The 24,391-nt window shown below is 40.8% G+C and overlaps 1 protein-coding gene across 9 annotated transcripts in view; it reads right to left on the reverse strand.

The window, feature by feature from the left end:
• Positions 1-451: 451 nt before the first annotated feature.
• The window catches only part of caskin1 (CASK interacting protein 1), a 152,743-nt gene continuing 128,803 nt past the window's right edge, over positions 452-24,391 (reverse strand). For 4 of the 9 annotated variants that reach the window (XM_053687859.1, XM_017492302.3, XM_017492258.3 and 1 more), the window contains 11 exons: positions 22,756-22,836; positions 19,631-19,731; positions 19,307-19,400; positions 16,092-16,174; positions 14,970-15,080; positions 11,046-11,147; positions 10,689-10,827; positions 9,521-10,554; positions 8,139-8,871; positions 3,933-4,359; positions 452-2,680 (listed from right to left, as the gene is read on the reverse strand). In XM_053687859.1, the coding sequence (XP_053543834.1) occupies positions 2,584-2,680; positions 3,933-4,359; positions 8,139-8,871; positions 9,521-10,554; positions 10,689-10,827; positions 11,046-11,147; positions 14,970-15,080; positions 16,092-16,174; positions 19,307-19,400; positions 19,631-19,731; positions 22,756-22,836 (3,002 nt within the window). In that variant the 3' untranslated portion in view covers positions 452-2,583. The remainder of the gene's footprint in view (positions 2,681-3,932; positions 4,360-8,138; positions 8,872-9,520; positions 10,555-10,688; positions 10,828-11,045; positions 11,148-14,969; positions 15,081-16,091; positions 16,175-19,306; positions 19,401-19,630; positions 19,732-22,755; positions 22,837-24,391) is intronic. The other 5 variants (XM_017492312.3, XM_017492281.3, XR_001815389.3 and 2 more) reach the window with 4 other exon arrangements.

The raw sequence follows: 24,391 nt of genomic DNA on the forward strand, positions 1-24,391 counted from the left end.
TGGGACTTTGGACACCTCTGCTCTAGGGTCCTGGGTTTGATCCTGAGCTTGGGTGACACTGTGTTGAGTTCCTCTTCATGTTCTCATGTAGGGTGACCATATTTTGATTTTCAAAAAAGTTGGCAGTGTGGCAGGATGGGGCCACGGAGCATACGGGCGGAAACCAAGGTTCGTCGGAAGTTAAGCAAAGCCAAATGCTACACATTCTAGCCAATTTAAAGAGGACGTATGATCACCCTACCTCATGGCTGCACTGGTTTGCTTCACAGCTTTTACGCTGTGAATTACGAATTCCTACCCCAAAACATGCCAGTAGGTGGATTAGCTACACTAAATTGCCACTAGGCGTGTGTATACATGTATACACGGTGCCATACAAAGGCTGCTGCTGATGTCAGAAAAGTTTTTTTTTTTAAAGAAAGGGAAAAAAGCTTAGAATTATTATTCGTGTTGAACATTTATTTAGAGCAGGTGGTTTTTTGGTGCATCACTGCAAGCACACCACGTTTCTCAATGGCGATATGAACACAGCTCAATACGAACCAACAGCAGGAACATGAACACAATATACAGCCTGCACTCACTCACTCACTCGCTCACTCTCGCTCTCTCTCACACACACACTCACACACGGACACACAGGTGAGCCATGCAGGGAATCTCACGTCTTCTTTTTAAATAAACATCTCTGCCAAACAGTGAAAATAAAACATTTTGAACCAATATATATATATTATATATATATATATATATATATATAATATTTTGCACATAATTTTTTTTTTTAGAATCTGAAAGATGAATAAAATGCAATAAAAATAAAAAAAACATGGGCATTTTAAAATGTTAAAGAATTAAGCAATGCAATTTGCTATTTACAAAGCTTAAAAAAAAAACAACCCAATAACTCATGTCTCTGTACAGTTTCTACACAATCACACTAAAAAAAAAAAAAAAAAAAGGACAGAAGATGGACAAGGCACATACATTAAAAAAGTAACATTACACATTTTAGGCATGTGCCGATATTCTGTTTCTATAGCACGATAATCAGCGTCATCATAGATCGCAATAATATTGTGAAATGTTTATTACTATTGCATGCTCTTTCTGCTGCTTCGCGTTTATCCGAAATAAGGGACTTAGTGAGACAACTGTCGTTTCAACCTTTCAACCAGGACACTGGCATTGCGTACGCCGCCTAACCAAGGTGCTGTAATGATAGTTCAGTTTCCACAATAACAATATTGTTGAATATCGTGATATATAACTGAATACTGGCACATGTCTGTACAACGTAATTCATTAAATTACAATACAAGTCATTTAAATTCCTATTTATATGTGTATATATATATATATATAAAAAATGAAAATCCACCTAAAAGCCCTCGTTATGGTGCACACACATCATTATAATAACGTTTTTCTGGAAAACATCTATAATAATATAACAATGTGTACTACATAATAATTAAATATTTAAGTTATAATGAAATGCTTAGTAGATTATGTTCTTGGTTATTGTACGTGATCGGTGTGTGTGTGTGTGTGTGTTTCTGTGTTAGGTCACTGGTCGTGTTAAGGCACACGAATCAACGAGACACTGTAGGATGAGGTGGCGCTAGAGGGGCCGATGTCAACGCTGTGCCAATCGTTGGAGTAAGTGTTCTTACTAGAACGTCTGCCTTAGCGAGGCGGTTCTTCGTAGTGGTTATTTCAGTGTGTTACCGTGTAATAATGTACTACGTGGGTCCAGTTTAACACTGAGAATGAGGACGTAATGAAACAGAATAGCTCTGGAGGTCATGTGTTTAGTGTCCTCTATCAGGGTATATGAAGAGCACTAATCATGTATGCTAACCAGTAATTAGCCCTGAAATAGGACATGACAGTGCAAAGTTGTCTCTTCAGTAGGAATGGTTTGATCAAACACTAGCATTTGGGACACAGCCTTGGGGCATCCATTCTGCAGTAGGTGAGGTCAAAGGACACAGCAAAACAAGCCAAAAAACAAACAAACACAAAAAAAAACACACAAAGCAAAATGTTAACTCTGATCACTGAAAACCAGCACACATCCAACACTAAGCTTTTTTACTTTTAAAAAAAAAAAAGAAAAAAAAAAAAGGAAAAGGTGTCATTATAGAGGTTCTGCACATAACACTGCATTTACCATGGAATAAAAACAAAATAAAATATTTATATATATTTCTTTATATATAATTATATTTATATATATATTACTGTACTGATTGATGCAGGTCTCGCACTGTGAGACTTTGTTCTTTAGAGATTAAAAACGTGTCTCATGCTTACACAATGTGCACATACCATAATAATCATTTCATATACATTAGCAGGTTGCTAGGCGAGACGCACGACAGGCAGAAATCGACGTCCCCTCGCTGATCGTTTGAGAGAATAAGAGGTTCGGCCTCCGCTTAAAGGCTGTGCACCAGAGGCGGATGGAGAGAAAGAGAGGATTATTGGAATGGGGAATGAATAGAAGGAAGAGAGGATAGTGTAGGGTGATTAAGTAGGTTCATTTGTGCCCTTGTTGCTCTTCTGGTATTGTGCTCTTCACTCCAGCATGGCATCCAGTTGATCGGCCAAGTCATCGAACATGCTGCCGATGTCGTCCAGGATGCTCACTGTGCTCTTGTTCTCGGCTGACAAGCTAAAACAAACACACACACACACACACACACGACTGACAATATCAGAAGATATTACTACCACACATTACTACTATAGTAAAGACGTGAAGCCAACAAACTGCACTCGGACACACAATCTGCAAAGATCAGCAAATATGAGCTCACACACAACCACAGCTGAAGCCATAATAACAACAATGGCATAACCCTAGCTTACTAATGTAGTTACTTAATCAACAAAGAACCATATGTAAGGAATAAAACACTTAGATGTATACTGGGGTTTAATGGTCAAGAAGTGACTCAACAGTTAAGGCTCTGGGGTACTGGTCAGAAGTTCGGGGGTTCAAGCTGCCACTGTTGGGCCCTTGAGAAAGGCCCTTAACCCTATCTGCTCCAGGGGTGCTGTATCATATCTTAACTTCCTAACAAGCTGTGATATGCAAAGAAAAGAATTTCACTGTGCCATAATGCATATGTGACAAATAAAGGCTTCTTCTGCTGCTGCGGTTATAGGAAAATAATCAGCGATGGATCGTGACAGAAAAATAACCAGAAACACACGCACAGTCTGCAACATCCCCCTTATGTAAACTTTCCTGTGGCAGAAAGAATAAAGTTACCGCGTTACCTCTGCATATTAGAAAGCACAAACACTGGTGATGCCTAAACGTCTTTTGGGGCTCTTAAGTGGCACGACAGAAAAGTGTGTGCCGTATCGTCGGGCATCTCAGGTTCAAATAATGATGGTTTCACATCCATTCATGACCTGGGAGTCGAGAGCAAAACTAGCAGTACGGTTGGGAGGGATGGCATACTCTCCCTGTTATTCAGAGCTACACTAGGCAACGTGTTTGTCTTTGCGCTCACGTACATAGAATACGGCGTATAGCGCTTTCACGGCATGGCAGGTGGCTTCAAGTGTCTCAGAGGAAGCATGTGTTTGTTCCACCCTACCTGCTTGGTAGTTGTGATGTGATCAAGGAGAGTTAGCATATTGGAACGACCAAATTGGAGAGAAAATGGGGGAAAAACAACAACATTGATAGCAATGATTACACTACAGGCTTTTAAATTTGTTTATAATTAGACTTAGCTAATATGGAAGGTCCTCCAGACACCCTGTGCGTTATAGAAACAGTCATATAATAGAAGGACAGCATAATATAAACCTGTGATTTAGTGTTCGCACTGTTTTTCATTCCAAGTCTACATAAATGAAGCAGACACTACAGAGTTTGGTGGATGATTTGTTGTGTTAATGCATCTTACTCGTTATTCCTGTCCTCTTTGATTTTCTCCTCCACAGCCTGCAGCGCTGCAGCAAGCGATGCACTCGTCTCCTCGATCTTCTGATGCACCGCATCCACACTCGTCACCCCAGCGACTTCTGCCGTCTGTGGAGCCCCGCCCCCAGCGTCCATAGACACACCCCCAATGGAGGAGCGAGGTGGTTTAATGGGTGGAGTTATGGGGGTCTGTGGAGTTTGTGGACTTTGAGCTGGTGATGTTGGTGTTTTTGCTGCATTAGGGGGCGTGACAGGTGGTGTGGCGGTTGTTATGGTGACGGTCTGACTGGTGGCAGGTGACACCAGTGAAGTCACGGCAACTTTCTGAATGATATTTTTATTAGGTTTGGGAGCTGTGGGTGGAGGAGTGGGTTTCGGAGAAACCGGAGGAGGGACTTTCTTCCCTTCAACTGCAGCAAACATACACAGAAGGAGATTAAAGCAATAGTTTAACCAAAATGAGAAATACACAAAGTTTCCCTTACTCCAGATGCAGTCAATCAGCCAAATCATGCCTTGATTTGAAGGCTACAAACTTAATTTGTTAGCTTTTCAATTCGAGTCCTAAACTAAAGCAGCAACCCTCGAACACCAGTCATGTATTAGCTGATCGGCTAGATTTGGGGTAAGAGGAACATTGTGTTCATTTCCTTTTTTTAGTTAAACCGTTCCTACAAAAAGACATTTAGCTACTAGATTTATTGTAGGACAGAAGAATGGATAGAAACATGGATGTACTGAATTAGAACATCAAAAACAATGAGGATCAATTAGCAAAATGAGGTTCTGATAATAGAACAAATGAGCCATTGCATCTAATCTACGACATCAACTACATAAGCCGTGTAAGACTGTGAAAATGTGGAGACAATATGGAGAAAGCAGAATGGCTTAGAAAAAGAACAATGGAATTTGACTGGGGGCATTTGGCTACTAGAGCTCCAAACATTTATACACAGTCTAGAATAGAAAGTACCTTTTGGAAAGTAATATTCACGCCACTACGGTAGCTGAAATAAAAACATTATTATGCATCTTTTGACTGGCCAATGGTGGAGATTAGTTGACCACAGGCAGCTTTAGAAGTACACTTCTACAGACGCACTTCACTACAACTAATCCCACTGCTAGCGCCAAGCTCTGTTTTTCTACTGGCTGATGGCTCACATTCAGTGAACAATGGCAAAATGAAGAAAATTACTCAGTTAGGGTCTCTTTTTACAGAGCTACAAAAACATAACAGACCAACTGGTCTATAGAAATGTATCGGCCAATATTATTGGTTAACGTATCTGTCATCATGACAGCAGCAGCCCCAACATATTAGGCTATTCAACCAATCTCAAAGAGTATATTTAACACTAAAGAAATCATAAAATAACTCTTATTGAATTCAGAGTTTGTCATGGCCTTGTGTAATTCAGTGAACCTCAGGGCTGCACTACACTGATCAGACATAACATTAAAACCACTGACGGGTGACGTGAATAACTGATTATCTCATTACAGTGGCACCTGTCAAGGGGTGAGATACATTAGGCAACAAGTGAACAGTCTGTTCTCAAAGTTGATGTGTTGGAAGCAGGAAAAATAGGCAAGCATAAGGATCTGAGTGACTTTAAAAAGGGCCAAATTGTGATGGCTAGACGACTGGGTCAGAGCATCTTCAAAAGAGCAGGTCTTGTGGAGTGTTCCCGATATGCAGTGGTTAGTACCTATCAAAAGTGGTCCAAGAAAGGACAATGGGTGAACCAGTCACAGGGGCATGGGCGCCCAAGGTACAATGATGCACATGGGGAGCGAAGGCTAGCCCGTCCGGTCCTATCCCACAGAAGTGCTATTGTAGCACAAATAGCTGAAATGGTTAAAATGCTGGCTATGATAGAAAGGTGTCAGAACACACAGATTACAGCTTGCTGTGTATGGGGCTGCCTACGTAGCCACAGACAGGTCAGAGTGCCCATGCTGACCTCTCTCCACTGCCAAAAATGCATACAAGGGACATGTGAGCATCAGAACTGGACCATGGAGCAATTGAAGAAGGCAAGCCTGCGGAGGAAGTGTGATGTTCTGGTCAATGTTCTGCTGGTAAACCTTGTGTCCTGGCATTCATGTGGATGTTATTTTGACACGTACCACCTACCTAAACATTGTTGCACCCTTCATGAAAATGGTATTTCCAAATTTCAGTGACCACTTTCATCAGGATAATCAGGATGTTATCTGGATATAATCAGGATACAATCTGCAAATGGTTTGATGAACATGATAAAGAGTACCAGGTGTTGACTTGGACTCCAAATTCCCCAGATCATTCGAGCATTCGTGGGATGTGCTGGACAAACAAGTCCGATCCATGGAGGCCCCACCTCACAACTTACAGGCCTTAAAGGATCTGATGCTAACATCTTGGTGGATACCACAGCACACCTTCAGAGGTCTTGCGGAGACAATGCCTCAAAAAGTCACAGCTGTTTGGTGCGGCACAAGGGGGATCTACACAATATTAGGCACGTGGTTTTAATGTTATGGCTGATCTGTGAATATGGCCAAACGTTTGTGGACACTTGACCTTCAATATGCTAGCAGGGAAAGAGCCTGATTTAGTGTGTAAGATGATAAGGTATGGAGTAGATATGGTTGGCCTATAGTCGACCTTACATCCGAACACATTGCAGACTCTGGGAACCAAACATCTTGATTGAGAGCGGTCTCCCGCCCACTCTGGAGATCTTACAGGAGATAGGCCTCAGGTGGGTGTGGGGACCAGTCCTAGTCTGAGGGCCTTGCAAGTTTTTCCAATGGTCAAGATGTCTTGGAGAAAGTGGAGTAGGTACACAAGTGGGTATCACTTACTGACACCATAATGCCTCTTGGGGAAATCAATGCTCATATGGGGAGTAATGCAGATACAGGAGAGGAGTGATTGGGAGGAATGGCCCCTTGAGTGGCGACATATAATTCTTTAGTTGCAATCATGGATTGACAATAACAAACACTATGTTTCACCACAAGGTTATTCAGTGGACTTGGTACTAGAGCACCTTGGGCACCAGATCAATGATTCATTTTGTGATAGGATCAACAAACTTGAGATCATATCTTTTGGATACTCGACTAAAGAGATGGACAGAACTGTCAATTTGTCATACAGGACATATGCCAGATTTACTTGGTAAAGGAGAGCCTTTTCAGTTGCTTGGGAAACCCTCTGAAGAACATCTCCCTTGTACTAAATGAGGCAAGGCTGCAGTGTTGGATAAGATTCAGCTGGAGATGTTGCAGGCAATAAAACAGGTTGGGGTTGTGTGCTTAACATGTCTGTTTAATGTTGCATGGAATTCTGGGGCAGTGCCTTTGGACTAGCAAAATAGTATAGTGAACCTGTCTCCGGAGTTGGGTCTGCATTTTTTGCCATCAAAACAGTTTAAGGAGAGTGTCAGACTCCATCAAGGGTGTGTTTTCATGGACAGGATATCACATTGCAGAAAAGTTTGGAGAAGTGTCCAATATAGGAGGCTAAAGGTAACATCCTTGTTATTTGCAGTTGATGTTCTCTTGGTACCGTCAAAACCGGACCTTGGACACACACTCTAGCATTTTACTGCTGTGTGGAAAGTGGATGGCGTGAAAATCAGCACCTTCATGTCAGAAGATATGGGGAGCTTATTTACAAGTGATTAAAAAAAAAAATTAGTACAAGTTTGACAAAAGGATTGGGTCAGCGGCTGCAATCTTCAGTCGCTATAATGGTCTGTGCTGGTGGAGCTTCGTTCTTTGGACAAAACATTCTGTTTTCTGGTCAATCTATATCCCCATCCTCACTCATGGCTACAAGCTGGGGGTTGTGACCAAAACAATAAGGTCATGAATACAGGTGGATTAAAGTATGTCCCTCCACAAGACTGCTGTCATTACTTTGCATGGTAGACAAAAAAAATCTTTGAGTTTGATGTTGTGTTCTTGAGATTAAAGTAAATTCCTGGCTAGAGGGCTGTGTGTTATCTGGGTAGTATTCAATAAGTATAAATACGTTTACACTAAATTTTGGAAGAAAAAAAACCCCAGGGTGGATAAATTAGCATGCTTCACGCAATAAGAACAAAGATGAGAAGAAAGCAAACCAAAACTTCTGATCCGACACAAAATAAAAAAGGCTTGGAGCTGTTTTTTTTAGAGGAATACTCACATAATTGGGTAAAGACAGGGCAAGAGAAAGGGCCACACTGTGTAGTACCTGGGCTGCCAGGAGCTCCAGGAAAGGCGCCTTTATTGGTCACTGCAGCTGGAGTGTCCTGTCTCTTCACGTTATGGAGGACGGGTTTAGGAGACACTGGAGGCTTAGCTGTTTTACCAGGTGCAGTTTGTCCATCCAGATCTGATTTCTCTCTCCGAGGTGCGTTCTCCACTGGCTTCTCGGCTGATCTGGGCTGTTCAGAGACAGTAACATCAGAAACCGGGCGTCTCTTAATAGTGCCAGTTCCATTCTGATAAATTGTCTCATCCTCAGATTCCTTCTCTCTGATCTTGGGCCTCCGTTTGACAGTGTTTGACTCTGTGAGGTAAAATCTGGCTTCATCCTGAGGTGGCTTGGAGCTCCAGGTCCTCTTTTTAGAGCCATCAGTGTTTGAAGAATCCTCCCGTGGTGGAAGTTGGATGGTACCCCTGCCGTCCTCACTTTGCTTCGGCTTTGTTTTAACAGTTAGGTTTCTGTCCTCAGCAAAAGGTGGGTTCTCAGCCAGTGGTTTGGCCTGAATTTCATTCTGTGCTGTAGTTTGAACCGGTACTGGCTCGGATTGTTGCGATTTTTTCTTAGCAGCTGCTACAAGGTCTGTCACTGGGCCACTGATGGTCCTGCGGCGATTCACAACTTCTCCATCTAAACCAATTGCATCATATTGCCTCCCTCCTGATTGAGACACCTGAGAAGACAAGAGAATAGTTTAAATTGCAGTAGGGCTCTACAAATTGCGAGTTATATCAGCTTTACCTAAAAGAACTAAAAACAAACTGTATCAGGTTTAAGTAAGCTTGTGACACAACTGTTCATGAAGGTGCTGTTTGTTTTATATAACTTTGCCAAAATATGAAAATGAGCCCTGAATGATCTGGATCTGAATCTCAAAGGGAAACTTGCAAAAGGGGCATCCATGACCTCAATATAAAAAATACACTGAAATAAGTTGTGAAATTGAGCAAATAAAATTTTTACATGAAGTCTGCATCTAATGAAAGCTGAAACAGAACTATACATTTTTGTTTTCTGGTACCCCTAAATAAATATTATTTAAAAAAGGGGTTAAAACAGAACTTTGTTTCAGCTCATTGAACGTGTTATTCATTTTTATGTATTAATTTCTGCTTACTTCCTAATTGGGGGTGCCTGGAATGCATGGCTGTTGGCCAATTGTTTTGGCAAAAGCATTGGTTTAGTGTTTTGGAATGATGAAAGAGAGGTGGTTCTTGGTCGGACCTGTTGTAGACCTGAGGAACGTAAAGGACACTAGAAAAAGTGCAGGAAAGTAGGAAGGTGGGAAAGTAGGGAAATGGAATGAGCAAATTATTTCCTACCTGTAGATAATGGGCTGTAGATCTCTGCATGGCAAGTCCTTTTGCTCCTCCTCCGATGGACGACATCTCCAACATGGCGGCGATACTCCTGACGCTGCCCGCACTGCCTGTCTCCACGGCACCACCGCATCCCGTCTCCACAGTGACACCCGTTTCCACAGCGCTGGCTCGTCTCTGTGGGTTGTAGTTGACGTCCAGAAGGTTTCCAGTACCCGTGTCTTTGGGCATGTCATTTAGGTTGGTGCTGGAACTCGAGATGGCTGAGCTAGAGCGCTTTGGCGGTGGAGGAGGAGGGCCTTTCTTCTTCTGCCTCAGAGCAAAGGATTGGCTGCCCCGGTTCACATTTTTCTCATTTTTGACATTTTTGTCATTATTTTTGTCGCTCTGGTTGCGTACAGAGTTGCTCCGGCTGACGCGGCGCTGCACGGTAGTGTTCGCATTCGCCATGTCAGCCTCATTGCGCTCCTGCTCACCGTCATATCGGTTTAGGCTGTTCGCACGCTTTTTCATTTCTTGTTCCTGTTTACCAGATTCGTTGCCCTCTGGTGGCAGGAGAATTTGAGGCACAGATATGGGTGCTGCAGAATGTGGTGTCACATCCATTTGCACTTCCTCCTTCCTTCCTGCTTCCTGGTACGCCCTGTGTGTGGGAGATGAAATGGGTTTGTCCATGATCTGAGCTCCATTTTTGGGTGATGAAGGGTGTTTTGTTTTGGTTGGAGTCTGCGGCGGTGTATACGGCGGACCTTGAGAGTAAGACTGGCGAGGTTTTGGGTGCACCGATGAAACACTTCCCCTCTGTCCACCCCCACTGTTCTGGCGAACTGTACGTGCCTCCTTTTCAGACCCGTCCGCAATCTCAGTGTTCGGCTCTTTCTCCTGGAAGGTGCTCGGTTTGGGAGAAGTACACTCAGGGGGAGGGCACTCAATGGATGTTGACTCCTGTGTTTTTTTACGAGTCATGTTTCGCTTTTCTGAGCCTTTTTGGAGTTCAGCTAGCTTCTTTACAGCAAGCATGAGCTTCTTCTGATGGCCTAGAAAAAATTGAGCAATACAAATTGACCAAATTTGAAAACTGTTTTGTTGTTTTTACAAATTACATAAAAATATGTATACCATAACATAAAAGCTATACAAACAACTGTTTTAATATAAATTTCTATGTTACCGAGTTTGGTAATGCCGATTTCCTGCAGATCCTCCCATGTGATGTCTGTGATGAAGTCGATGTTTTCATAGCCATTTTGGACCAAAATCTGGTGATACTGACTCAGTCCAATAATGTTTAACCACTCGCAGAGATTAGCCTGAGAATTAGTCAACACACACACACACACACACACACACACATACACATGTACACACACACATCTCATTAGCCCTCCTGTAGTGTTCCATACTGCTTTTAAGCAGTAAATGCAATACTGCATACTTTTGAAAAGGTTCCCCTGTCATCAAGGCCTAAATACTGTATAATGATATCGGTCTAATGATATCTTGTCTGATGATCAGAAGTGGCACTCACAGGTTTTTGGTCAAGTGTCCACTCTGTGACACTGAGCTTATTGATCTCTGAGAGCATTTTCTTGCGGTGGCCCGGTTTAGTTACACCAACCGCTGTCAAATCCTGAGAACAAAATCATAAATCACCCACACACACACACACACACACACACACACACACACCAGAGTTTATTACAGTCAGGTCCATCAGTCTTAGGGTACTGCCAAGTCAATAAAGAAGGCAATTCTAAACACATGCAAATATGATATTTTCTTATACAATTCAATTCAATTTGATTTGTATAACACTTTAATACTTCTGGAAAATTGGGGCTAAATCTAGATCCCTAATGAGCGAGCCAAAGATGAACAATGGCTGTGAGATGTGAGAATGTTCTGTGAGACGGAATAAGGAAACGGATTCGAAAGTCATACCATTATACGTAAATGCTTCATGATCTTATTGTCCCCAATCTGTGTTAAAAATGCTATACTGAAGAAAAAAAAACAGTAAATGTTCAAAATGGTGTTGCTAAGTAGGAGCGACAGTTGAGACATATGCTATACCCACTTTAATACATTTGAAAATCTAAACTTAAGATGCACCTATTCACAATACATTATCACACTGCCAGCTCTCAGCAGTTCCCTGTTCTACTCTTTATATGTCTATGTAAGTATGTGTATTTATATACTTGTGTATGCTTGTATGTATGTTTATGGGTATTTGTGTATATACATTTACTCGCATGGATGTTTGTGTTTATGGGTATTGTCATGTATATCAGAGAAGGAACTCTGGACTACAGTTCCCAGCAGCCACTGTACCTCACTGCATCATGGTCACATGACCACCTGCACCTGAATCACTTCATGTTAACGAGCACCTATGTGTATATAGCCACATATATACACACCTATGTGTATATAGCCACGTATATTTGCACTGCGCTCCTTGTTTTACGTTTGTCGTTCTTTGCTGTTGTTTATGTTGCTGTGTTATGGTCTTTGGTTCACGGTTATTCTTTGCCTTAGTGTTTCGCTACCTATTCATAGTTCTTGCTTTGGTATTAATTAAAATCTAATCTGCACTGGCATCCATCTCTGCCTTGAAATCGTGACAGGTATAAACTTGTATACGTGTGTATATACTGTGTAAAGCACCCTTGGGTCTGATAAAGGCGCTATAAAATAAACTTACTATTATTATTTGTTCTTACTCTGTCTTTGAAATGGGGAAATACTCTGGGGAACACAGATTGACCGGTATGGTCTATATTATTGTATACTGTATTGATGACTATTGGCACATGCCTAATTAGAAACATACTTGTGTTACGGTCAGAATGAAATATACAGTGCCTTACATAAGTATTCACCTCTTCTAAACCTTTCCACATTTTAGAAAATGAATGTGGATTAATTGGGATTTTATTTTAAAATAAAATTCCTGTAAAAAGAGAAATAAAATAATAGTTGATACAATAACATAAGGAATAAAACACTATGGAGCATGCTGTGATAGGAAAACATTCAGTGACAGTTTTCTTATATTGGCACCTACTGATGCTTTATTCTTTGTATGCCTCAGCAATTTGCCAAAGATTACATTTATTATTGATTAAGGACTGACACATGGTGTGGTTTTTATTATTATTATCCATTTATAGTTACACTTAATGTTTGCGGAACGTCCTAAACAAGTTATTTCCTGTTATTTCTTATGTTATAACAGCTATAAACAGTCATTCCCTCACTAGCCTCTCTTTGTTTTTGTTTTTTTGTCCCACTTCACTCGTATCATTTTACCTAGGAACCGTGAAGCCTGGCATTCTGAACACTGTCCTGTTGCAGCAAACTTAAAATTACAGCTTTATACAGCTGATTGTTACAAAGTGCTCACACTCGAAACTCCTTCCCAAAATGATAAATAAACATTAGTTAAACGAAATCTAACTGGGTGCAATTAAAGTGTTGCATGATCTAAAAATCAATACACCTGTTTCTGGAAGACCCCAGAGTTTGGTAGAGAATATCTAACCAATAGCATCATGAAGACCACGCTCAACTTAAAGTTCTGCACAAGCAACAATCTGAGTGGGTTATTAAAAAAAGAAATAACAGAACTGAACATTTCCTGGAACACGAATAAATCCGTTATTTAAAAATACTATTACACAACTCTGGATTTACTTACAGGAGGCTGTCCACCATCTGAGTAATAAGAGCATAGACAGAGAGGCAACCAATGCGGCCTTTAATTAGATGGAGAAATCCACAGCTTGGATGCAAGAAACTGTCCAAGGAGGCCGATTATAACACTAAAACTTCTCAAAGATGGAAAATTGCCAAGCAGGCGGCCATTATTGCGGGGGAAAAACATCTAATCCTGTTTGGAGTTTGCCAAAAGGCATGTGGGAAATACAACAAGCATGTGGGGAAAGGTCCTCAGGTCTGATGAGACCAACACTGAGAAGCATGGTGGTGGTAGCATTATGCTGTAGAAATGCTTTTCATTGGCAGGAACTGGAAAACTGGTCAGGATTGAATGCATGGCAAATACAGAAGAAAGGAAAACAGGACAGGACCTGAGAGTGAGGATAAGGTTCTCCTTCCAGCAAAACAAAGTTACAGTCTTATATTGCCCATGTCAACAGTCATTTTGCCAAGAAGAATTCAAAGGTGCAATTGTTGCCAAAGATGGGCTATGTATAGGCTGAAGGGATGAATTCTTACACAATCGATATATACTTGTTATAACTACATAATTTTGGACCAAAAGCAGGTAGTGCTGCTTCCACACAGCTCCAGAGTACCAGGCTCGATGCTGAACTCAGAGTTTGTGTGCATGTTCTCCCCACCTCCACGTGGGTTTCCTTTGATTTCTCCGTTTTCCTGGTGGATTGGCTAAGATGAATTGTCCCTAGGTGTGAATCAGTGTGTGAATGTGTGTGTTCATGGTGCCCTGCGATGAACTGGTGTCGCATCCAGGGTGTATTCCCACCTCAAGCCCAATTGTCCTGGTATAGGCTCCTGATCCACCATGACCCTTACCAGGATAAAGCGGTTACTGAAAGTGAGTGTGTACAGTACAAAATATGGAAAACTCCAAGAGGGGTGAATCCTTATGTAAGGCACTGCTTTTTGAAATGACTGAAGTTGATGCAATGAGAAAAGCAACAGAATTTCAGCAATACATGAGATAAATGAGTGACGTACCCTTTAAATATTATCATCACTTAAATGTTGTGATTCAGTCCTTTGCACTAATTAGCCATGTTTCCAGCTTCCGTTAGTGAGTTAGCATGAAATATCCTGTGTGTGCCTACAGCTTTAGTTCTACATAATCTAATCATTTGCTTTCTGTATACACAACGTTGGATTATTTTTTTTAGAAATCATTTTAGAATTTAAAGCTTGAAAAAATGTTCATTTATAATTTAAACCACAGGCTGACTCGAATGTCAAAGGATGTGAATCAATTTTAGTTTTTAGTATCCATGTTAATTGTCTTGCACATGTTGTCATTCTGCCAATGATATGAATCCATTCTGACCTTGATTTTTTCATTTACTGTATTTCATAACCTTATCTCTGCAAATAAGTTATTATTACTATATAATTATAACATTTTATATTGACTTTTTAAAATCTTCTTCCTCTGGTCAATCTGTTTATGCATGAATTGTAATTGAATTATTTTCTCATTTTTATGAATGAATGGAAAAATTAATGAATTAACTTTTACTTTTACCTGTGGGGTCATTCTGCTAAAATTATTATTATTATTATTATTATTATTATTATTATTATTATTACTAGATAATTTAATCTCTAGATGATTATTAAATTATTACTTGTATCTAGCTTCATTCTGTGTAGAATTTAATATGATGTAATCTCTTTTCTCTTATTTATTTATTTATTTATTTATTTTTACTCTTACCTCTGGGGTCATTCTGCTAATGGTGTAAATGTCATAGCCAGCGCTGATGAAGTATGGTGCGTAGAGTTGCAGCTGAAATTCGCTCAGCCATTCAATAACGGCCTCTGAAGTCTAGGAGAGAAGATATGAGGCAGTGGGTCACTGTCTCAGTCCCACTTGCCCCTGGGAATTATGGGATACGGCTATATGCTGGCTGTATCGGCTCTGAGAGTCTGAGTGCGCTGCTGAAAGCCTTCTTAGTGTCAGACTGTCTGAGCCGGCAACAGGAGCCAGCGTTCTGCAGACTTCAGATAAACGGCCCTATTTAAGCTTTTCACTCCATTAGCCTTGTGTCGTTCTTATTTATGTTTAATCCCAAACCTGATCATGGACATTACCGCTAGCCTTTCTTTTCACATCTTTTCACAGACTCCTTAAGATAAAATACTGCCTTTAAACATTAGAATAATGTGTCGCAACACAAAACCTTAATTGCTATTAACAGCAACAAATTACCGATGAACTGTTTTATTAGGTAATTAAAACCACTATTTTACGCTAAGCAGTATGTCTATTCAAAGAAGTGGACATAAATATTACTCGTAATGTCCGATGATCAGGAGTGAAGTTTGCTGGATGTGGTTTTTTTTCCCTATACATAAAATTTTAGAAATTAATTAAATTAAATATATAACTACTGAGTATACCAGGGTACCTCCTGAAAAAAAATAAATCAACAACAAAAAATGATAAAATAAGTAAATGAAGGGTGCTGTAAATTAATTTTTAAAAAAAACAACAACAACAACAACTCTGGAATGGGTTTCCTAAAGCAGCAAATAAAAACAAGGATGGGGAAAAATGGTGGAGGAGCATGACAGCATACTGGTAAAGGAGCAGAGGGACGTGAAGTGAGTAGAGGAAAAGAGAAAAAAAATCAATTAATAAAAGAGGAATGGAAGAAGAGCAAAGGAGAAGGAAGGGAAGTGTAAATAAGAACAGAGACAGCAGGGAGATAGGTGAGAGGAGAGAAAACAAACAAAGAAATGAAAGTGAAGAAGAGGAGAAGAAAGGAGTATAAGAGAAATAGGGAAGGGAAAGAAGTGAAAAAGCAGAGGTGTGTGTGTGAGTGTGTGTTCTCACCTTCCCCTCATCTCCTTTCCTCTCTGTGTATTGCGGCTCATGGACAGGACAGCTGGACACACTCTGACTGCGGGAGGTGGGAGCTGGAGACACACCAGACACAGGGGCTGCTTCAGGATCAGGAGACATGGACTATCCATGTACAATTGCAGCAGCACAAAACCTGAACTGCCATAATGGTATGTGACATTGTGTGGGTTTTTTCAGTGACGCAGCTACAGTGCCCTCCACTAATATTGGCACCCTTGGAAATACTCTGCTCTCATGGATATCAAACAATTGCAAACAAAACACAGGTTTATAAAAAAAAAAAATATATATATATATTTGTTAATTATAGGTATGCAACAATTATTGGCACCCTTGAATTTATAATACTTTGTGTTACCTCCCTTTGCCAAGATAACAGGTCTGAGTCTTCTCCTATAATGCCTGATGAGTTTGGAGAATACATCTGAGACCTTTCCTCCATACAGAATCTCTACAGATCCTTCAAATTTCAAGGTCAATGCTGGTGGACTCTCCTCTTCAGTTCACCCCACAGGTTTTCTATGGGTTTCAAGTCAGGGGACTGTGATGGCCATGGCAGGACCTTGATTTTGTGGTCAGTAAACCATTTTTGTGTTGATTTTGATGTATGTTTTGGATCATTGTCCTGCTGGAAGATCCAACCACGGCCCATTTTAATCTTTCTGGCAGAGACAGTCAGGTTTTCATTTAATATCTGTTGAGATTTGATAGAGTCTGTGTTGCCATGTATCCTAACAAAATGACCAGGTCCTCTGGCAGAAAAACAGCCCCAAAACATTAAAGAGCCAACACCATATTTAACCATGGGCATGAGGTTGTAGCGTGGTACATTACTTATGGGGTTTGGGCGCCGGACAGTGCAAATTAACTGTCACTTATAATTTATAATTTGGACATCACTCAGAAAAAAAAAACATCAGTAGGCTACTCAATTCTTACAAAATATGATTATTATTATTTATGCAATAAACGTAAGAAAATACAGATTGTTTCAGTCATAGAAACTGAAATAATGAAAACCAAAACTTCCCATACGTGGGATTAATAGACAAACCCATAAGGAAACAAGCCTCTATTCGTACAAGAAAATTTGCACACACATAAAGCAGAAAAAAACACATTTAACCACAAAATAATTCTTAACCAAAACAAAAAAGTTGTTCACTTTAAAAGCGACACTTCAGTGGCGGTGATTTAGGCATACGGGAGTTCGTGAACTTGAAAGCATGGGAAACCGGCAGTCAGATTCCGCTTAACACTTGGAGTTATTTACAGACAGTAACATCCAACGATTTAAGCATACTGGTTCTCCACAAAAGTATTAAAGAAAGGATCTCAAACCCGTGATGTGCCTCCGAACCCTCAAAGCTCCACTCACTCGTTGATTCACCTTGGCAGGATATTCCCGAAGTGTTCGCCAGCCTCCGGAATCAATATCCACAAGATTATAATCCACAGTAAAGCATTAGCATGGTCCCTGGCAAACGCACACCATCAGTTCCCATTCCCACCTGGCTCTCAGTTCCACGTCCCGCTCATTTCCGCCTCCTGCTCATCTCCTCCTCCTTTAGTCACCTGTTCTTTTTATTGCTTCCGAAGACCACACCCTTCTCTTCATCTCTCTCTTTTTTTTTCTTCTATTAATTAAAACATGGAATGGAATGGACTCCGCCTCTGCGTCACTGTGCAGCTATCCGTTACAAGGTACTTTTCTATATGTCTACCTCTCTGTGTGCTCCAAAACCACCTCTGGTGTTTATTGTCAAAAAGCTCTATTTTGGTTTCATCTGACCATAGAACCCGATCCCATTTGAAGTTCCGGTCGTGTCTGGAAAACGGAAGACGCTGGAGTTTGTTTTTGGATGAGAGTAGAGGCTTTTTTCTTGAAACCCTTCCAAACAACTTTGATGTAGGTGACTTCCGATTGTAGTTTTGGAGACTTTCTGACCCCAAGACACAACTAACCTGTAATTCTCCAGCTGTGATCCTTGGAGATTTTTTGGCCACTCGAAGCATCCTCTTCACAGTGCGTTGAGACAATATAGACACACGTCCAATTCCAGGTTGATTCATAACATTTCCAGTTGACTAGAACGTCTTAATTATTATCCTGATGGTGGAAATGGGTATTTTCAATGTTTGTGCTATTTTCTTATAGCCACTTCCCATTTTGTGAAGCTCAACAACCTTTTGCTGCACATCACAGCTATATTCCTTGCTCTTACCCATTGATATGAATGACTAAGGGAATTGGGCCTGTGTGTTACCTCATATTTATACCCCTGTTCAAGTCAACTAACAAACCAACTGAAGCAAAAAGCATTAGGTAGAAACACAGCTTCTTATTCTGATTCAGCTTTCAGTCGGATTATTATGTAAAACAACTTATTTGCACCCTGACCTGCCTGTCTGCCTATCTATCTCTCTGTCTGCCCGCCTATCTGTACATCTGTCTATCTGTACATCTGTCTAGCTGTACATCTATCTATCTGCACATCTGTACATCTATCTACCTGTACATCTGTCTATCTGCACATCTGTCTACCTGTACATCTGTCTATCTGCACATCTGTCTATCTGCCTATATGCACATCTGTCTATCTGCACATCTGCCTATCTGTACATCTGTCTATCTGTACAACTGTCTATCTGTACATCTGTCTATCTGTCTACCTGTACATCTGCCTATCTGGACATCTGTCTATCTGTACTTCTGTCTATCTGCCTATCTGTACATCTGTCTCTCTGCCAATCCGTACATCTGTCTGCCTGCTTATCTGTTCACCTGTCTATCTGCCTATCTCTACATCTGTCTATCTGCTTATCTGTACATCTGTCTATCTGCCTATCTGTACATTTGTCTATCTGCCTATCTGTACATCTGTCTATCTGCCTGTCTGTCTACCTATACAAACTTCTATCTATACATCTGTCTGTCTACCTTTCTATACATCTGTCTGTCTGCTTTTATATATGCCTGTCTATCTATACATCACTCTCACTGTCTGCCTATCTATACATCTGTACACATCTGTGTTAGTCTGCCTGCCTGCCTATTCAAACATATGCGTATTCAAAAAATGGCTGTCTCTCTGTCTATAGGTCTGTCTGCCAATCTATACATCTACCTGTCTGTCTGCCAATCTACATATCTATCTTATTGATCTATCTATAGGTCTATTAACCTTTATTTGTAGTTATGGGTGAATCCACAGATCTGGACTGTTCCAACAGATGCTCTTTAGCCTTCGCTGACTGAGAGAGAACTGTGGCAAGAAGCTGCAGCAAGAACACACACACACACACACACACACACAGACACACACACACACACAGAGCAATGTTACTCATCAGTATCACATGCTTTATTTATTCATCAACACTAACTGGATAGTTTGGCAGCCGATAGGGATTCTGTGACACAGAGGCAAACCTCTGCACATATACAGTCTTAGAAAAGGTTTTATAATAGGCGCCGATTTCTCCATCCACCTGCCTGTCAGCCTCACCTTTACTCCCTCTGCATGAGCATGAAGGATGTGTGTGTTGCTCTGTCCGCTGCCTGACGAGCGAGCGCTGCTCGAACTGCTCACACTGCTGCGGTCCCCACCTAGCACAAGCACACAATGGCACACACAAAAACACACACAAAAACACACACACACACACACACACACACAGTCAGTACAGACTGGTGTTGAAAACCCAGAACGAACAGACGGTTGATGCACTGCTGGTACAACGTGAGTACAGACTCAGACACACACATGCACGATAAGGCAGATGTAAGGTGGTGATAAACTGTGGAAATGAAAATAGATTTCATGAGATTATCTTACACACACACACACACACACACACACACACACACACACACACACACACACACACACACACACACACTGAGAGCCAGCTATCTGAATGAACCTTCTGCACATACCTGTGTGTGATATTAAACAAATAAATAAGTAAATATATATATTTTTTACTGTTTTAAACATATCCCTGGTGGGATTCCAGGGATATTCTGTACGATTGAGAGGACAGCAACCAGCTGACAAAATCCACCACAGCCCACTCTGTCCTAATTGTCTACTATAAACATCTATTATGTTAACACTCCTGTTCAGTCTGACTAAAGGGACATCTTTCCAGAAAAGGAAATATGATCAGTATGATTTTCTGATTTATATCCACGCTTTCATTCTGGCTCAGCAGAAATACAGGAAATCGGCACTCCGAGCCAGTGTAGTGTTTTCTGTTAATGTCGATGATGGATGATGAAAAAATACAGTCGCTTCGGAAAATATTCAGACCCCTTCAATTTTGCACACTTTATTGTTGTAGATTTAATATAACGTGGATTAAATTGTATTTTGTGGTCATTCATCTACACACAATAACCCATAATGTCAAAGCAAAAATCTTTTTATTAATATATATAACATGCAAATGTATTAAAAATCAAAAACTGAAATCTTTCCATTGTGCCCTGCGATGGACTGGCACCCTGTCCAGGGTGTACCCCGCCTTGTGCCCGATGCTCCCTGGGATAGGCTCCAGGTTCCCTGTGACCCTGAAAAGGATAAGCGGTATAGAAGATGGATGGATGGATGGATGAAATCTTTAGATAGGTATAAGCACCCTTTATTAAGTACTTTGTAGAAGCACATTTAGCAGCAATTGCAGCTTTGAGTTTTCTTGAGTCAGTCCCTACAATCTTTGCGCACCTGGATTTGGACAGTTTCTCCCATTCTTCCTGGTAGATCCTCTCAAGCTCAGTCAGGTTGGCTGGGAAGCACCTGTGAACTGCCATCTACAGGTATCTCCACTGATGATCTAAGGGGTTCTGGGCTTTGGCTGGGCCACTCAAGGACATTCAAAGACTTGTTCCAAAGCCACTCCAGCATTGTCTTGGCTGTATACTTCGGGTCGTGGTTATGCCGAAAGTGTGTAGCTTTGCCACAGTCTGATGTCGTGTGCATTCTCGAGCAGGTTTTCTTCAAGGACCTCTCTGTATTTGGCTGCATTAATTCCCTCGATTCTGACCAGCCTCCCTGGCCCTGTACTGAGAAGCACCCTCACAGCATAATGCTACCAACACCAAGCTTCACCATAGAGAGGGGAATTCTCTGATGGCTGCCCTTTTAACAGATTTTCCCATGTCTTTGGAAGACTTTAGATTGGCCAATGGGCTCTTGGTTACCAAGGTTCTTTAGCGCGGTTATGTTTGACCGGACGGCAGGTCTAAGACGATTCCTGCTGGTTCCAACTTCTTCCATTTCACAACAATGGAGCCCACTGTGCTCCTGCTAACATTTAACTTTGTAGAAATGGTTTTATACCCTTGCCCAGCTCTATGTCTTGACACTATTTGATCGCAGAGGTCTACAGAGACTTTCTTGGATTTCATGGCTGGGTGTTTGATACAATTTTTTAAAAATACAATAAATGTGCAAAAAGTGAAGGGATCAGAATAATTTCCAAATCCACTGTATGACTGTCATGCAAATCTGCGCAAATACCATGTGTCTGTAGTCCGACTGAAAGTCTACGTATATATGATGCCAGGTTTACTCTCACCATATACCATGGGCTGAACTTTGCCATAACATAGTACCACCCTTGTTGAACAAAGTCAATTGAAAAATGTGTCCTGAGTCAACATTTGAACTTTTTATTATCTACGCAACTGGCGTATATATTTAATATAAGCAACTAGCATCTTCAAGACTCAATATCTTGTCCCGGTGTAAATGTTTGGTGGTCTGGAAAAACCATCAAATGTCGCTGGGGCTGAATATCATGGCACACAACCACGAAAGATGAAAGAATTTTGTTCTGGCCAAAACTGGGGCTTTCTGACATTTTATAACACACTTTGACACCTCCACTTAAAGAAGTCACATTTCATCAGAGTGACACAGAAATGCTTTTATTTATAATTTAACCTTGCCTACCTATTTACTCTCTAAAAAAACTCCTTTCTCTCACAGTGAATGTCAGGCTTTGATCAAGTTGTTGGATAGGTTACATGCAGTAGCGAAACCGATATAAACCTCATCATTTCAGATTGTAATTACGTACCAGCTGTTGAAATGTCTGCGATACTCCTGTACCATGGTCAGAATAAAATCTTAAATGCAAATGAGTTGGTATACGTCTACAATGAGCATGCCCTGAATGAGTGAAAACCTTCAGAGACACAGCAGGTCCATACTCTCTCATACCTGAAAACCCTTTCTGACTTTCTTCTACACATCTGTGTGTGCAGTAGGCATGTACCGATATTACATTCTCAGATTCTCGCAACATTGTGTATCATAACAATAAAGCACGTTTGAACTTGGAATGTGAACTAAACTACAGAGTTGGCCAACCTTGGTGATAAAACACACTAGCTATTGACGGTATATCGACACAGCATCCTTGTTAACAATGCCGTCCGTGTTGGAAATCGGAGTACATATGATGGAAAACCGATTGTATCGGCACATGCCTAGTGCGAGATGGATGGGAAGGCTCCAGGAACACCGAGGAGCATCTGAGGTCAAGCAGGGCGAGCGAGGGATGAGCAAGCGGAGCATTAGAAGGAGAGGAGGAAGAGGAGCGAGTATGAAGGCCCTGCTGTTACCTGCTGCAGGTTTGCGCAGGACCCAGATTTCCTCAGTGCTGCCCCCCTGTGGCCCTCCGGAGGAATCTGAACCCCGAGAACCTTCAACACAGAGAGCAGCGTTACAAACGCGCCACCGTGATACACTCCCGTAGTGTTGCCGAGGACAGTAACGCTGAATTCATTTGAACTTCAGGTTTTGCACCTGTATTTTATGCACTGTATATATTTTTTTTTTCAAAGCTGGCTTCTCTTTCTCTCTCTCGCTCTCTCTCTCTCTCTCTCTGTCTCTCTCTTTCACACACCTGCACTTACATACACAAAGTGCACATTTATATACATTAGTACATAAATATATCAATAACATATATATCTGTGTATACACATATATAAATGCCACAAGGTACAAACACATACACACAAAAATAAATACATATATAATATATACAAAGATATAATTATATATGTGGACAGGTTAGAAACAAGAACAACTGCAGTGCATCACAAGGTCCTTAGGGAATTATAATAATGAAGATTTATATATATATGCATGTATTTATGTATATATATATATATATATATATATATATATATATATATATATATATATATATATATATATATATAATAGCATTATATAACAAAACACAGCAGGATCTAAATGTCTGAGTGCATATAACACTTTATTAATATCCAGCATTGCGTATTCCCATTAAAGGCATACTTCGTGTGGAGACGCTTTTCGGCTGGCTTCTACAAACAATATGATGTAATTGTGGAGTAAATGGACGTGTCATACACATGGTAGATGGAATAAATATGAGCGTGCACGTGCTACGCAACAAAACCCGTGACAGGTTGTTACGAACAAGCCATGCCCAAGCTGCTTCATTCCAACTTGGATGCGTGGAAAGCTTCTTCCTGGAGTTATGGGAACTGTCCTGAAATTTTAATAGTGCCCCCTGCATTATTGGAGCATTTGTATGTCACAGCCGGTGTGAAACTGAAGAGTATGTGAGCTTGTATGTTTACAAATGTTTGTGCAACCCTCGCAGACGCCATCTCCACATGAAGTATTCGAAAGTCTTAACTGTGTTACCACTTGAATAAGTGCTCAGGCATGTGCTGATGCCAGTAACCTTTGAAAAATCTACAATCCTTTCTGAATATAATGAAGATCACTTACGAAGAATGGAGAATTTGCATTTTTATAGCTTAAGAAGTAAACATCTCTCAGTAGTGTAACTCAGACTGTCAGACCCAACTGTAATTGCCTGGAAAATAAGACTTTATAGCTTTCATTAGCTTGTTAGTAGAGATAAGAAGGTAACAGAAAGCTTAATGTGAGTATTAGTGTGTCCAGGTGACTGGACTTGTATTATAATGCTGAAGATGTTTTTCTGCTCATCTGAGGTTCTTCATCAGTTGAATGGCAAGACATTCAGCACTGTTTAAACCTGGTTTTCTGATGTCACTTCAACTGATGTCATGGTTTTTTATATCAAAGTGGAACAAACCATTCCTGTACAGAGGGAGAGAATGCAAGTATCTATATACTGTATCTGTGCATCTGTCTTAAGATGGAACACACTACTCCTGAACAGGGGTGGAGGTCTTCTCAGTTCTTTAACTGCACCTTCTCATTTTCTTTTCTTAC

This window comes from Ictalurus punctatus, chromosome 2 (assembly GCF_001660625.3).
Source record: "Ictalurus punctatus breed USDA103 chromosome 2, Coco_2.0, whole genome shotgun sequence".
NCBI lineage: Eukaryota > Metazoa > Chordata > Actinopteri > Siluriformes > Ictaluridae > Ictalurus > Ictalurus punctatus.